General features: G+C 44.1%; 1 protein-coding gene across 3 annotated transcripts in view; it reads right to left on the bottom strand.

The window, feature by feature from the left end:
- Camk1d (calcium/calmodulin dependent protein kinase ID) overlaps positions 1-15,945 on the bottom strand; it is a 390,665-nt gene that overhangs the window by 15,834 nt on the left and 358,886 nt on the right. For all 3 annotated transcript variants that reach the window (XM_034510041.1, XM_034510042.2, XM_034510043.2), the window contains exons 7-8: positions 3,065-3,177; positions 1,081-1,159 (exon numbers count right to left, since the gene is read on the bottom strand). In XM_034510041.1, coding sequence (XP_034365932.1) covers positions 1,081-1,159; positions 3,065-3,177 — 192 coding nt within the window. The remainder of the gene's footprint in view (positions 1-1,080; positions 1,160-3,064; positions 3,178-15,945) is intronic.

Raw genomic sequence — 15,945 nt, 5'->3', positions numbered from 1 at the left:
TAGGGAAGGGATCTACCACTGAGCCCTCCCTGCCTGCCCCCTGCCCCCCACCTCCACCATGGCCTCTATGTTTGTTTTACTAGGCACAATAGTGTACACATTAAATATATTCAGAGGTCTCTGTGTTAAGAGTTTAGTCCTTAGCATGGCATTATTGCGAGGTGATGAAATCTTCATAAGGTTGGACCTAATGGGAGATTTCCAGGTCACAGAGGTACCCTTGAAAAGACTGTAACATACTGATCTCTTTCTTGTTTCCTGACTATCACAAGGTGGGCTTCTTGCTCTGCCATGGATTCTCACTGCTTGCCAGAGGCCCCACCACAACAGCACCACCAGAAACCTCCAAAACTGTGAGCCACAAGAGACCTTCTGTCCTCTTACCTTCATCTTAGGTATTTTGTTATAGCAACAGAAACCTGACTAGCCCACAGATTATCTTTTTCGACCCCAGTATTTGTGTCAGATCGAAGGTCTGTAACACAGCAGACCTTCGATCTGTCTGGACCTATGATTCTCTTCATTGGCATTAACTCCCCTATCTCTTACATTAAGTCAGTAAATTAGCAATGCTACTCTCAATTAAAAGTGAGAAAGCTGAGACTTAGCAAGTCAAGCGGAAACCCAACGTCGCACTAGCTGTCAGTGAATTTGGGTTCCAACCTCATCACACAGACACACACAGATAACATGTGGGATTCCATAGAGCATCAAGTCCCGTTAGAGTTAAAGAAACACTAACTGGAAAAAGAAATAACCTGAAAGAGAAATTATATGTAACTATTGCCATGGAATAGCGTTCATCCAGTCCCAATGCCTCACTGGGAGTTTTCTTTTGGCAAAAGCAATTCTCGGAACTGTCTATAAGATAAAAAGCTAACTGCCATTTTATATCTTTCTGAGTTATCCAAGACTGCATCCTGAAGGCATCAAAAGGTGCAAACACTGGCTTGGGAGATGAGGAAATGTGCCAGGGTGAGATGGAGTGAACACCTGGGTGTTTTCATGAATAAGAAGAGTCCATAGAAAGTCTGCTGTGGGGGCGGGAGGCATGGCCCTAACAAAAGCCATGTTTCTTACCACGGGTGTCGCGCTGCCTGCTCACAGGTGTATCTTTTATTTGGGTCTTTCTCCATCAGATTCCGAATGAAGTCTTTTGCTGTTCAAAAAGAGGGAACAGAATCACTCTGAGGTTTGAAATAGGATGACTGGACGCCCTTGTGTTTTAAGCATGTATACCATTAAAAATACAAGACAGGCTTTTTACCATCCCTATTGTACCCTGGACACAAAAATCACTAGTACTCAGGTAAAAGCAGAGCCATGGCTGCACTCCAACGGGGACCCAGTGAATGGAGAGGTGGCAGAGCCAGGCTGGGACCCTGACTTCCAGCTCTAAGGTCTTTTCTGTTTAGCTACTAAAGATGCCTTTGGTTTAGAGACTAAAGGAAATAATCTTCACAATTGTATGCCTCTTCTGTTCACCACTGCCTTATAGAGAGATGCTTTGGGGACATCCCCTAAATGTGTTATAGACATCACTGGTTCCAGTAAGCTCACTGGGGAGCTGCAAAGCCACCAGGTCATGGTGCTGTATATTGGGAACACCCTGAGGGGCATCTGCATTATACTTGAGCTGTCACCTCAGAGAGTTAGAAGCTAGAAAGCAACAGCTAGATGTATCCTGGGGCTTGGTCACCATGGAAAGGGCACAGCTCAGAGTAGGCCAGCGAGAATGGGAGGGACAGGGACATAGAACCAAAAGCTGATACTATATGCCAGCTTGAGTCCTGTGCCCTATAATGGCAGCTTGTTGCACACAGATCTCAGCTTTTGGAGGAAGCCACTGGCTTCTAAGTTCAGACGTCCAATATTTCTTTCGAGGTCTGTTTGAGGAACCCCTAGAATGGTAGCCTGGACCCAGGATTTGGAAGGTTGAGGAAGCAGGCAAGGGGATTCCAATTAGGAGCAAATTACACAAATAATAAAAATGATCTGATCAACAGATTAACAAAGAGGGCCAGTCATCTCCCTTCTTCCTTCTATGGTTCTTGCAAGTTCACCTAGGCTTGGCTTTGGTTTTTATCCCCTGGAAAGGTTGATAATCTTCTCTGGAAGTATTTCAGTGTGGTGCACTGTGGCCCAAACGTGGGCTCTAGACAATAAAATTATGACCTCAGCCAAGAAAGCCCCATCACACAAACCATGCTGCTCTATGCAGGGATGTTTTACCAAGGATATGTGACTTTACAAATATAGTCTTGTCATAAAAATGTAGGCTCCAGGAAAACTAGGGTTTATGGTTTCAGCTCTGCTAGATACTGACTTCATAACTAAGGCAGGTTGTTTTATTTACCCCCAGAGCCTGAGTTTCCATCACCAGTCACATATGAATAATGTAAACACCCATCTCTTGGGTCATTCGGAGGACTGGGTATGTGAGCACATGTCCAGACTTCTAACACTCAGCTCCTACTTGGTACCCAGCTAATAATATTTCACCCCTGAGTACCCATATCAGAAAGAGGTAGATGAGATGAGCAAGTCCACATCCATTGGCTTTATGGAGCAAGCCTATCCTCCAAGTCAAGCCTAAAGCTTGACTAGCTCACAAAGCATCCCCAGGAGCAGCCATAGACTGAATGCTTGTGGAGACCATGATTCTTTTCTTGAGATTCTTACTCCCATGATGAAGGCATCTGAAGTAGACCTTTGGGAAGTTCTTAGGGTCCTATACGCAGGGCTCTCATTAAAGACAGGAGTGTTCTTATGAAAGAGACCCAGAAGCCCTTGACTCTCCCTTCATATGCAAATATACCAAGAAGACAGCTGCCTATGAATTAGAAAGCAGGCCCTCATCAGACATGCAGTGGATTTGATCCAGTACTTTTAGCCTTCAGAATTGTGCAAAAATAAATGTTTGGTATTTAAACTACACAGCCTGTGGTATTTGGTTACAGTAACCCCAGTAGAAGAAGGCAGAAGCTTCAGGACCATTCTGAGCCCCAGGGCCCTTGAATCTCTTCGTTGGGTTGTCAGGATATAAAGGCCATGGGACACCCACCAGAGTCGGAGATATCATCCCAGTAGGGGGAATCAAACTCATATTCTGCCTTGAGGATCTGTTCAAACAGCTTCGAGTCATTTTCATCATAAAAAGGAGGGTAACCACAGAGCCTGCAAGACAAGAGTAAGAAGTGAGTGTGTGCACAACCACTGTACTAGACCTATATGGGTCTGGAAGGAGCACATAACCCATCAATCAAATTTAGGGAACCCACACTGAATGTGCTGAAGTTAAATCTCATCAAAGGATCCACACCCTCTATACATTAACAAGCCACAGAAGTGAAAATATGACTCCCTAAGCAGCAAAAAGATCAACTCCCATCATGACCAGAGGCACACACACGTACCCACACATCCACCATATTTTTATTTATTAGTGTGTGTGCACGATATGTTTGTAAGGGCACACATGTGCCACAGTGCACGTGTGGTAGTTAGAAGACAACACTTTGGAACTGCTTCTTACCTTCTGCCTTTCTGTGGTTTCTAGGGGTGGAACTAAGGCCACCAGGCTAACACAGCAAATACTTTTATCCACTGAACCACCTTGCTACCCTCTGTAACATTTTGTACAGCATTAACTAGAATCCCAGGAACCCTAGAAAATCTGCAGGCAATATTCCATGTAGGATACTGTTAATCATGTCTGTAATACTGTCCTCAGCTGACAGGCTGGTGAAAGGAACCAACACAAAGCATACTAGGACAGGTGTTTCTGGATGCCTTCAGGTTCATTCTATTTAGGAAATTGCTAAAGAAAAGAGGAGGACATTTTACAACCCAGATTTCACGTTGCTAGAATGCATCATAACCCGTGCATTATCGGTCCATCAAATAGGAACCAGAAAGGTTATCATTTTTCCCACTGCAAGCACCAGTAACATTGTAGAATCACAATAACCTAGCCAAGGTGCCACTGGGGCCATTTCACAGACAACTTCTTAATGACCCAACTAAGATGCTGCTAGCAATAAATCAGAGCTCTGGAGAGACCAAGGGTCATTTGACAGCCATGGTAAGAGCTGTCATATCAATTCAATTCAACCACCACAAGTTGACACTGTAGATTCTGGGACTGACCATGTAGCACAGAGGGAGAACACAAACTTCGCAACTGAGAAAGTAATAAATAAAACACACATAAATTAAAATTTAGAAAGTCATACTTTCTCTTTCCAGTCCTGCCCTCAGTTCTAATGTTACCTTTACTACCAGTAAATACTTCCACACCAGTATTTCCTTCCGGGTATATATCCGTTTTGAGCTACATGGTTCTGTGACACCTCTCTTCCAGTTTGCTTGATCAGTTAAAACACTTAGGAAAGAAGGACAACTTGCCTGGAGCCCATGTGGGGTTAGGGTGGAAGGGCCATAGGCCTGAAAGGGTGGGATCAAGCCAGTAAGTGACCCCAGAGCAGAAGCAAGCAGTACTCGGCTCTAGGAGAGCCAAGAGCAGAATTCTATGTTGCAGATCTGGCTTCTGGGGCCAGAATGCAGCAGCCACTGTGGGAGGCCTGACCCGAAGCCAAGCCCCTTCTTCCCACATAGTTCAATATTATTCCAAACTCAGCAATAGCCTAGAGACCAGTTTAATGAGAACAAATGAGCAGACAGCCATAGGTCTGTAGGTCTGTAGGGATTAGGCTGTTGGTACCTAACAAACACAATAAAGGTCCAGCCATTTTTCATTTGTCCTGCCACCGGGTGCACAGCCGTGGCTAGCTGCGGAAGAGAATTGGGGATGACAGTTGTCAAGGTTGAGAAGATTCTACACCATGTAACTCACAAGTGTGTTTTAGAGGCGGGATGTCTGGAAAATTTCATTTGTAGAGATTTGCTGGGGTAGGCAAGATGAAGCAGCCCGCCCTCCCCTCAGCCTCAGCCTCAGAAGCCAGCAAGTGCATACTTCCCAGGGAAACCCCGGGGCCACAGAGAGATGGAGTTGTAAATGTCTCCCACAGTGAGGACTTGGAGAAAATAAAATGTTTGCATTGGGAAAAGCCGACAGAGCAAAATGTTAGCTTGTCTTGGAAAAAGCTGACATGTTGGATATGTGAGCTTTTTGTTTGTTAACAAGTGTGTTTTGCTTTATGGTCTGGCTTTCTTTTTAAGGAAAAAAATGCTAAACATTTTCAGGAAAAATTTCTTCTCATGCCAATGTTCTTAATGTATATTCTAATTTCCTTTCATCTTAGCTTCATTTCTTTTCTCTTTTTGCATACAGGACTGTTCATGCAGGTGTTCTGAGTAAATGAGTCTATCTTGGGGCCTGAGTTAAAATTAGGAAAGAGAGAGTTGAGGACATGCCTCAGTGAGTAAAGTGCTTGTCACACACACAAGCATGGTGACTTAAGTTTGAATCCCTAGAACCTGCATAAGAGCTGGACACAGGAGCCTGCCTGTCTGCAAACCCAGCACCCCAGCACTTTTGTGGACAAATGCCAGAGGCTGTACTGAGCCCTGCCAGTATGTCTTCCATCTGATCGTGAATGAAGGACAGCATTGTTGAACTCAGTGGGTGCCAGTGGACGAGGACCACAGCAGAGTGGCTGGCTGAAGGAGGAACAGAATCGGAGATAGGTGTTTACTGCCTTGAGCCTCATTAGTTTGGCTCTTGGGCTTACAGTCCTAGAAGGAAGGCTATTTTTCTTCTCCTGGGAAAATGTTCTATTGGAGTCTAGCCCCAGTCCTGGCAACCCATGCCTCCCCTCCCCTCAACTCTCTATATCTAGGGGTGTTTGTAGCCCAGTAGCAACAAAGTCCAGGGTAACAAATATCACACCTTCCCCAAACATAGTCCTTATAGCATGTACATTTTTTGAGAAAGATTTATTTATTTCATTCAAATGAGTACATTGTAGTTGTCTTCAGACACACCAGAAGAGGGCATCAGATCTCATTACAGATGGCTGTGAGCCACCATGTGGTTGCTGGGAATTGAACTCAGGACTTCTGGAAGAACAGTCGGTGCTCTTAACCACTGAGCCATCTTTCCAGCCCCCTAGCATGTACATTTTAATGTAAACCAGTTAGCAGTACACAAGGTCAGGACTCAAGCCTAACACCCCTGACTCCGGGTCTATGTTCTTTTCTTTTTTTTTTATTAGATATTTTATTTACACTTCAGATGCCATCCCCTTTCCCCATTCCCCCCCCTTAGAAAACCCCTATCCTATGCCCCCTTTTCCTTTTTGCATTTATACATTTTTTTAAATAATGTTAATCATAAGCGTTATAACTTTGGAATTGTTCAATCAGAGGTGTAACCCACTGACCAACCTAGATATAACAACTATCTTTGACTGGTGGAGATACATGAATATCTGCCTCCCTGTCTCCCCCCTCTTTCTCTCTTTCATCACCTAGCTTCTCCTATCCTTCTTCTCCTCCTCTACTTACTCCTTTTCTTCCTCTCAGGACTCCTCCTACCTTAGCTCCTCCTACACATCACCCTTCCTGTTAAAATGAAACTTTTCTCTCAAAATACAATTAGAGCATAATTATGCCAATTTGTACCAGTGAGGTACAAGATAGTCCTAATACCCAGTCCATCATTTTGTTGACTAACCAGCACCTCTGTCATCTATCCTAACTAAAACATTTAGTTCTGAACCTGGCTTTAGGATGAATGTCAGCTGACGACCATCCACTCAAATCTTTTCTCTTACGGTAAATAGCTATAAGTTTTCAACCCTGTCAGAAATCCAGAATGACTGAGTTAACTATAATTGTGGGAAGCACAAAGCATAGCTTCTAAAACTTAGCCAATTTATAGAGACCTCTGAACACCTGAAAAGCCCCTATACTACCGAACATTGGAGCATCAAATCTTCAGCCTTCTGGCCCAGAATCATCTGACAGACCTTGGTGATGCAGGATTATTAAGGACTGATTACTCTGTATAGGCAGATATAATCAGTCGACTATTCTGCATGTGTGTCCTTTTCTGGACAGTAATTTGTCTGTAGATGGAGAGAGGCAATTCTTGCCTAGTGGCTGTTACCACACAACTGGAGTAACTCCAAGGATGCTCAATTTCTTCTTAGAATCCACGACAGGAAGCTGTCAGGAGCAGACAGGTCTCTAATCAATATGAAGATTAATATATAAATATTTGTAGCATCAGTTCTATGGACTTCTGATGTTTTGAAAACCAACTATCTTTTCTCTTGGCCTTCATCAGTAAAGGACAAGATTTGAGAACAGAACCTCTTACTTCAGCTTTTGAACGCTCTGTGCAGCTCAATTGGCTTGTACCTACCCAATACTTTTACCTGGAAGAAGCACTCTAGAATGTGACTGTACCTTTCCACCCCTCCCCCACCCAACCCCCCATCTCATTCTTTCTGGGGCATGTTCACCAAGATGCTGCAGGCTAGTTTCCTGCATATAGAACACTTACTGTATCAGGGCTAATGGAACGTTGTACTTTGTCTGGGCTGCCCCTTTCTTGGCTCTGCCACACCCTTGAAAACTAGCTTGAGTGTAAGATTAAGATCTGACTTCTCTCTGGCAAGGGACCCGATAACATATAGTTGCTGCAGAGAACAGGGTTTCATAATGTCATATTCTCTCTGGGCATAGATCTGTCCACATGTATCTAGAGCATGACTTTCTCTTTGTTTCTAGCTCATCAGTGTCTGGACCAGGGCGTACCTGGAGGGCATGCCAGATAGATGCTTGGGCACATGGACATGTCTGGAAGAAGGGACTGCCTTGTTGGCTGTGATGCCTCCATGGCTGGGCTTGGAAGCGGAGACAAAGCCTCAAGGTACAGGAGAGCTTACCACTGCCCTATCCCAGAAGAACCAGGGAGACCTCAAAATACCCACCCAACATGACCCATTTTGGACACCCCACTTGCAGGAGGTGCTAGAAAAATAATACTCCAAGCTAGAAGAACCTAATGCATGAGCCTACCTCTGAGGGCAAATGGTCTGACTCTGTGGAGACTAGAGTGTGGTTTAGGCTTTCCAAATAGTACTCCTGGCCATAGACCCTGACTGCTAAGAAAGTTTTCCATGGAGAGGGATGTGCACATAAATGAATGTGAAAATCAGCAGTGAGTGACCAGCTGTGGCTGTTCTGGCTGCATAAAGTTTTTCTTGGAAACTGAAATGCTATAATAACATAGAAGCTCTCATCAAGATATCCATGAGCTCAACGTGGTCATTATCCTACATTAAGTTATGTTCTTTGGACTGTTTACTCTTGGTTATGGGTCTACATACTTGGAAAAGAGAATGTCCGCCAATGGGATGTCCAAGTCACGGCCAGTAGCTACTTCTCTGTCCCTTTGTTTCCACAGCCCACCTGTGTTTTGGATTACCTCTTATACCCCTTAAATTATGTACTTTAGGGTCTCTGGTGCTCTATATACCTTTTGATACCAGTGATGGCTACTAGGACCGAAAGAAGTAGGAATCAGAAGTGGTGGGGGAACAGAACCAGCTATGCCTGTTGCTTGCCTATGCAGGGAGTGACTTAAATTTTTAAAAAATGTACTTTACATTCCTGTGGTAACATTTATATGAGAGCTTCTCTCTTAATATTTAAGGGAATGACAAAGTTTTGTAGATTGTGTCTTTTGGGGTATAACAGTGTCTCCCTGTAGTGATTTGAGTATAAAACATCCCTCAGAGGTACATATGTTTGAACAGTTGGCTCCCAGCTGGTGGTACCATTTGGAAAGCTCTGGAACCTTTAGGGGATAGAGCTTCATTGAGGGAAGAGGCCCACTGCGCTTGGGTCTTGACGTTTTATAGTCCAGTCCTATATTCTGTCTGGTTTTTTGCTTCCTGACTGAAATATAATATGACTAACTACTCACTCCCCTGTCAGCAATACCTTCTCCAAATTGTAAGCCCAAACAAACCCATCCTCCTTTAATGGCTTCTTGTGAGCTATTTGGCCATAGCCACAAGATCAATATATTCCCCAAGAGGCTCCTATGTTGAACGCTAGCTCCTAAGATGGTGGCTTCATTGACAGGTGTGTGGATTGTTAAGGAGTTAACTTCATCATCAGGTTCATCAATTGAGGAATTCATGGCTGAATGGGCATGTAGGAGGTGGTTGTAGGAGGCAGGTCACTAGGGGCGGGCCTTTCAAGGTACATCCTGTCCTCATCACTTCCCCTTCCAATCCCTATTTTCTGTAAATGTCTCCAGAAGATTGCTTGGCATCCATAGCATGCATATGTTTGGATGGGATACTAGAATTCAAACTCCCTCATAAGTAGATAGGTTGCAGGACTGGGCAAGAATAGCAAGGAAGTTTGTCTCTCTGAATGTGCCAGAAAGTCCTCACGTGAGCAAAAATGATCTCTTTTCATTGAAGTATTCTCCATTTGCTGTATTAGCTGTCCCTTTTCTTGCCTTCTGACCCATAATGAACACAGGCTCTGGCCACCACAGTCTACCTGCCTGAACACAGGCTCCCTCTCCTGTGTCATACCTACTTTGCTTCAGCACAGGCTCCTTTGGAGTCAGAAGACACAGAACTGTTGGTCAGATACTCCCCTGGCCATCACCAAATGCTCCATGAGTATCAACTATTCCCACGCATGGAATAAAATGGCCAGAGTGCCTACTAATATGGTATTACATTATAGTTGAAGACAGGGGAACAGATGGTCAACATTAAACTCATCATGAAGATGAAGCATAAAAACTAGATACGAAAGGTTAATTTAGAGCTGGTCTAGAGAAGCTACATTTTAACTTTAATCTAGAATATTCTTTTTTCTAGCTCACTCTCTGTGCTAGGAATGCTATTATTCTCTCCAGTTCTCAGGACTGACCTGCTCAGTTGCAAAGCTCTATGTGTGTGTCCCTTGTCTGGTGATATCTTTCCTGCTCTCCCCCACCCCTCAACCCCCAATATCATGCAAGGCATTACATCTCTCCTTTATGCTCTTCAGTGTCCTAGCCTCTTCTCTTGTAGCTCCTGTCTTGCTTTGTATCCAGGACTCATCATCTATCTCTGGTCAGACTCTGTGCTCCCCAAAGGCACCACATACCATATTCGTTTTTGCAGTCCTGTACAGCCTGGTGCAAACCTCAGCAAAAGCTTGTTGGAGGAATGGCTCCTCAAATGCCTTCACCTTTCTCAGACTTCCACCATCCTTACCTTGCTCAGTCTTCTCTAAACATGTTCCATTCTTTAAGAGCCAGCTCAAATCTCATCTCCTTTTTGGGTCTTTGCAAGAAATTTTGAAAGATTATATTTTATGATTGTGGTTCCAATGTTTGAATGTTTACATTGCTGGTAAGTTCCTGGGGGACAGATACTATGTCATAAATGGTAGTTTTGTAGGGTTTGGAGAATGGGTTCACTGTGGCCTTGAACTCATGATCCTTATGCCTCATTCTCCCCAGGGTTGAGATTATAGTTATGTACCATTATGACTGGCTCTATAGTGTCCTTGTTACTACTCAGCACTTCTCAACTGTGCTCTGATAAACAGAACATGCTTCACTTGAAACATTTATGTGTGTATGTACATGTACAGGTATACACACTTATGTATGTTGTCAAAGCACACACTTTAACAGACAAAAGATATCACTAGGGTCAGTGGTAGAATACTTACATCAAGCATGAATGAGTTCCCTGGATTTGATCCTAGCACCCCAACCCTAAATAGGGTTGAACATTTAAAAATTAGTAAGACTGAGTAGAAAAGACAATTTCAACCATGTTTTTCTGAGCACAGTATTTTTTTTTTTTTACTTATTTATTATTTTGTAGTGAAGCACCCTAATGGCCAATAGAATATAAATGATATTCTCTAAGACAACTAGAATGGACATGGGGAAACGTCAACAAATATCACCCAAGCTCCCATATGCCTAGTGTCTGACAGTATGTTTCATGCATCAAGTTCCTTCTCTGTAGTTCTGTCAGAAGCTAAGTATCCCACGGATGACAAAATTCATAGGTGACAGGGACTGTTCCCAGCCTGAGACCTTGAGTCAAATGCTTAGAGTATGACTGACTTCACAGTTGAAGAATTTTATCCTGGGGCCCAGAACTCATTACTCTTTGGAAGACACTAGGAAACTGAGCCTTAGAGAGAAGATGATCAGGGCCACAGCTAGTGGAAAACCCTGGGTAATGCATGTGAGGAATTAGCCTAGAAGAACAAAAGCCATTTTTGATCCAGTTCTACAGAGAGATATGGAACAATGAAATTGTTCAAAATGCTCATTATATAGCAATAAATAAGACGGAGCCGAGTCTTACTTTCTACAGTCCCCTAGTCCAGTCTCACTTAAATGCAACAGATGGAACATTCAGTGTTCTATAGTAAATCAAGCATGCTGGGTATGTCTTGTAGAAGTTAGTAACAATAGCCATCATCAACTGATCATTTATCAAGCACCAAGCACTGGGTTACACACTAGCAACTCCCTCATTGCTGTGACGAAACACCCAATGGGAGCAATTTAAGGGAGGAAGAAAGGCTTCATTTTGGCTTCTAGTACAGTGCTCATTAGTGAGCTAAACAGGGTGTGTGTATATGTGTGTGTGTGTATAAAATATATACATATTATATTATATATAATATTATATATTATATAATAATATATTATTATGTGTAATTATCATATTATATATAATAATATATAACATATATAATATATAATATATAATATATATATACATATATATATATACATATATATATATATATATTATCCTGGTTTAGATTAGAGGGTCAATGAGGCTTAAATCATGACTATGTATCTCAATTCTGTAACCATTTGTTTGAGCATGTGCATTCCCTACATCCTCTCCTCAGACACTGAGAAAAGAGCAGGTGGGAGAAAGTAGAAAAGGTTCACACAGTAAAGCCATGTGCAGAGACTGGCCGTGTGTTCCTGGCGAGAACACATTGGTAAATGTCCTCTTTGAATAATGATTTGGGAGTTAAGAATGGGTAAGCAGGGATCAGAGAATGATTCAGGGCAGACAAGGCAAAGGGAAGCACATTCCAGAAGGTTCGCACAGCTGGAACTGAAGACCAGGACTTGAGGAAGGAGGAAGGAGGAAGAAGAATAACCACTCCAAGCATCTTAATCCATCTGTGGTCAACTTTTTGAATCTTCCATGGACACATGGACATGGATACAGACTTGAGGAAGTCGAGAAAATTATCAAAGAGGCATAGAGGCCCCTCTAGAGCAGCCAAACACAACTCATGCTAGCTGAAAGGCAGGAGCAATGCAGACAAAGGGGAGAGAGGAGAGCTTCCCATGTTCAGGAACACTGAGTCGGGGAACGTAGTGCAACTTCTGCCAATAAAAATCAGTCTCACAAAGAACACGTTTCAGATCCAAGCTCCAAGGGATGCAGATATCCAGTGCGCGGAGGCGATTAACTTCCCGTACCAACCGAGGATGCTGCAACCTTGGAGGAGTTCCAAACTAGAGCTGTGTTTCCAGATGACTGAGATTCTTTCTGTTATTCTGGCTTCCTTCCTCCTTCCTCCATTTCTTCCTCCTCTCCTCCCCTTTTCTCTTCTTTCTTCCCCTCTCCTCTCCTCCAACCTCCTCTCTTTTCCTCTCCTCTTCCCCTATCTCCCTATCCTGTCTCTTCTCCTGTTCTCCCCTCCCTGTCCTCTCCCCCTCCTCCTTTTATTCCCCTCTGCTTGTCTCCTAGTCTCCCCTAGCCCCAACTCTCCTTTCTTTATAGGTCCAATGATAGACAGACAGGAATCTATGCAGATCAGCAATCCTGTCTGGGGAAATGTGTGAGACTCTACATCCCATGGCCCATGGTTCTTGATGTGCATTCCACCATGTCCTACCCCCTTGCCCCCAAGCTCTCACAGTGCATTTGTGGCAGACTAGAACACAATTCTAGCCTCCTAGCACATGGCCGAGAGACAAGAATCTGGATCAGCCGCATGAGCACCGTGTTATTTGGAGTTGCATTAGATGCTCCTACATATATCTGCACCAGGATGTTGCAGCCGTGGTGGTGTGAGCTAATGTCTCCCCCTCCCATCTCTGCCCACACTGCTCTTCGTCACAAATGCTGCTTAGGCACTTGCCGTCCTGTGACTGCGTAGCAGTCTGACCTTTCTGCTCTCGTTTATTCTTGTTTTATTCATTTCTTCCTATATGCATCATTGTTTTCCTGCTTCTATACATTCCCAGGATTAAATGTTTCAAAACACAATAAAGATCTCTTTTGATTATTCTCTGTGTTTAGGATTGTGCTAAAGGAATAAAAATTCCTAATAATTCCGAGATCAGACTTCATTTTGTTCTATATATATGAACATGCATGGTACAATTTGATGTTGGCTCAGGTTTTGGGAAGGTATGCGTGGGTGGGGGGGGGAGTGTTTTCAGGATATCTAATTCATGTCTGAATCTCCCCCAGCCCAAGGGGAGTACATTCTCCCTACCATCTTCAAGTTCTAGATCTCTATAGTTGGGAGCTAGCTCAACTCTTTTAAACCGTGTTTCTAAAATCATATTTTTAATTGAATGATACATCTTTTCTCAAACACAGAAAGCCTTCTCCCTTTTCTCAAGAATGGGATAGAGTGGGCCGAGGTTGAGAAAAGACCTTAAAATGTAGCTGAGGCTGGCCTCAAGGTTGTAACCCGCCTACCTCTGCATACCAAGTACTGGAATAGCTGGCATAGACCACCACACCATTCCATAGATTCTTAGAAACCTGGGCCTTGAGGGAATAAACCATCAATCTATGTGGTCTTAGAGGCCCTATTTAAAGACAGAGTCTAGAATGGCTCCTTCCCGGCACATTTCTACCTAGTTTTCAATGCCAGGTGGCTGTTGCTTATCCAGTGAGGCAGCCTCAGGCCTTTCCTGGCTCAGTCCCAGGATCCACTGCAGCACTGGCCTCCCACCTCATGACAGCCAGCAAGACTAGATTGCAATTTATGTCCTCTGTCTGTTGCTTCCAGCAGACAGCAAGTGCATCCAAGGCCAGGGCAGGAATAGAGCCATCTCTGCACCCCATCATCTTGCCTGACATGTTTTAGGCTCAGTCAATGTGAGGAAAGTGAATGCCTGTCAATCCTCTGCCCTCCATTCTCCAGGCTAATATCCCAAAGCATTTAGCTGCTACAGACACAACAGTTTCTAGATGATAATAAGAGGGCAGAGGAAGTAAAATGTTCTTCCATCTGACCCAAAGCTGTGTATTTGGATTTAGAAATGACAGATGCCTGCTATTCTCTTCCACCTTCTCCATCCTTGGTACGCTCTCTAGCATGGAGGACTATGGATAACGGTAGAGACTACTCTGCCCAGTCACTGACAGGAAGTTGCATCCATTGTCATCCGAAATGTACAGCTTCTGAACCTCAAATGCACGGCCATGGCATGTTCTTGCTACTTTGCATGTCTTGTATCCACAGCCTGAAGTCAGAAGATTTCGAAGAGATAGGGCTAAACCATCTGGCGCAGGAGATTAGTCTGGTCCTTGCTCTGAGCAGATGAGAGGGCTTCCTGTGCTCACAAAGGTTAAGTTTGACCAAGATGGATTTGCATCAGAGATTAAAGCTACTGGGACTCTAAGGCCACAGACAGCATTTAGCACACACAGGACCCACAAGATGCCACCAATAAACCAAGCCAAAGCAAACTCAGGGATTATTTTTAAACAAGTGTTGTCTGGTGAACCAAAAGAGTCAATGCCAAAACAACAGGAGGAGAGCACGGGCGACTGTTATTGATCTTTAAAGCAAGAGAAAAGAGGACAAGAATGAACTGGTCAGCTCAGGTCACCATGACCCAATAAGAGTGAAAGCTATATGCTGGTTATGTTTCTCTCAACTGAGAAGGGTCACCTGCAGACCCACAGGTTCTATAAACACATCCAAGGCTGCCCATCTCCACTAACCTGAACTCATGTCTGCACAGACAGCTCTTGGCTTTCGTCCATTTCTTGGGGATCATTTCCTACGTGAGGGAGCATGCTTATTTGTTGCTATGCATGCCCTGTGACCTTGCAAGGTAGGCCATGGGTCTCATTGTGATTCAGTATACGGACACTAACTTTTTAAAAACTCCATTCTGAGCTTGTCAACTGTGATCCCATGCACACAGGTTGTGAGCCTCGTGCTTTTCCTTGGAGATAGAATTTCTTTCTTCCCTTTCCCTTCCTTCCTGTCTTTCCCTCCTCCCTCATTCCCTTCCTTCCTTCTTTTGTACTGGGGACCAAATCTAGGTCCTTACATAAACCTAGGTACTCACTGTCCTAACAGTAAGTTATCCTCAGCCCCTAAAATGCTTTTGCTTTTCATATAGTTTCCACAGTTCGCATCTGCACCTGGGAGTGGACCCTGGGTTCCAGCCCTCCCCACCCCAATCACACCCAGAAACAGCTTGACCCGCCAGGAGTTCTGACACACCCAGGCTCACAGGTGAGCCTACCACTATCATTCTAATCCCTGGCCTAACCAGGACCTGCCTGGGGCCCAGGAGACACAGGAACCCATGCCCAGCCCGGGGCACAGGATTCTTCCAATTTGCATCTGCACCCAGGAGCAGACAGGTCCTAAGTTACTCAGCCTACCCTTGAATTTGCAATCCTCCTTCCCCAGTCTCCCTAGTGGTCAGAATTACAGGCCTTTACCATTAACTTACAGCCTAATTTAGTTCTACATTTCTATAGACATAATATAGATGGAGGTGGCCTGAAAGATGTGAGGGGCCCTACTCATCACAGTTGAGGGCAGTAAAAGATGGTCACTGCCTGCTGGCAACAGCTGCTAGTGTTCTTATGTTCATTACCCTGCCTGGTACCAAGAGTGAGAGTCACTGTTGTAATACTGCAGCCTGGGCTGGGACCTTGCAATTATGCTGCAATCTCTGCCTTAGACACTTGGTCT

This window comes from Arvicanthis niloticus, chromosome 8 (assembly GCF_011762505.2).
Source record: "Arvicanthis niloticus isolate mArvNil1 chromosome 8, mArvNil1.pat.X, whole genome shotgun sequence".
In the NCBI taxonomy this organism is placed as follows: Eukaryota; Metazoa; Chordata; class Mammalia; order Rodentia; family Muridae; genus Arvicanthis; species Arvicanthis niloticus.
Note: the sequence above shows the minus strand (reverse complement) of the source record. Positions and strands in the feature narration are given on the sequence as shown.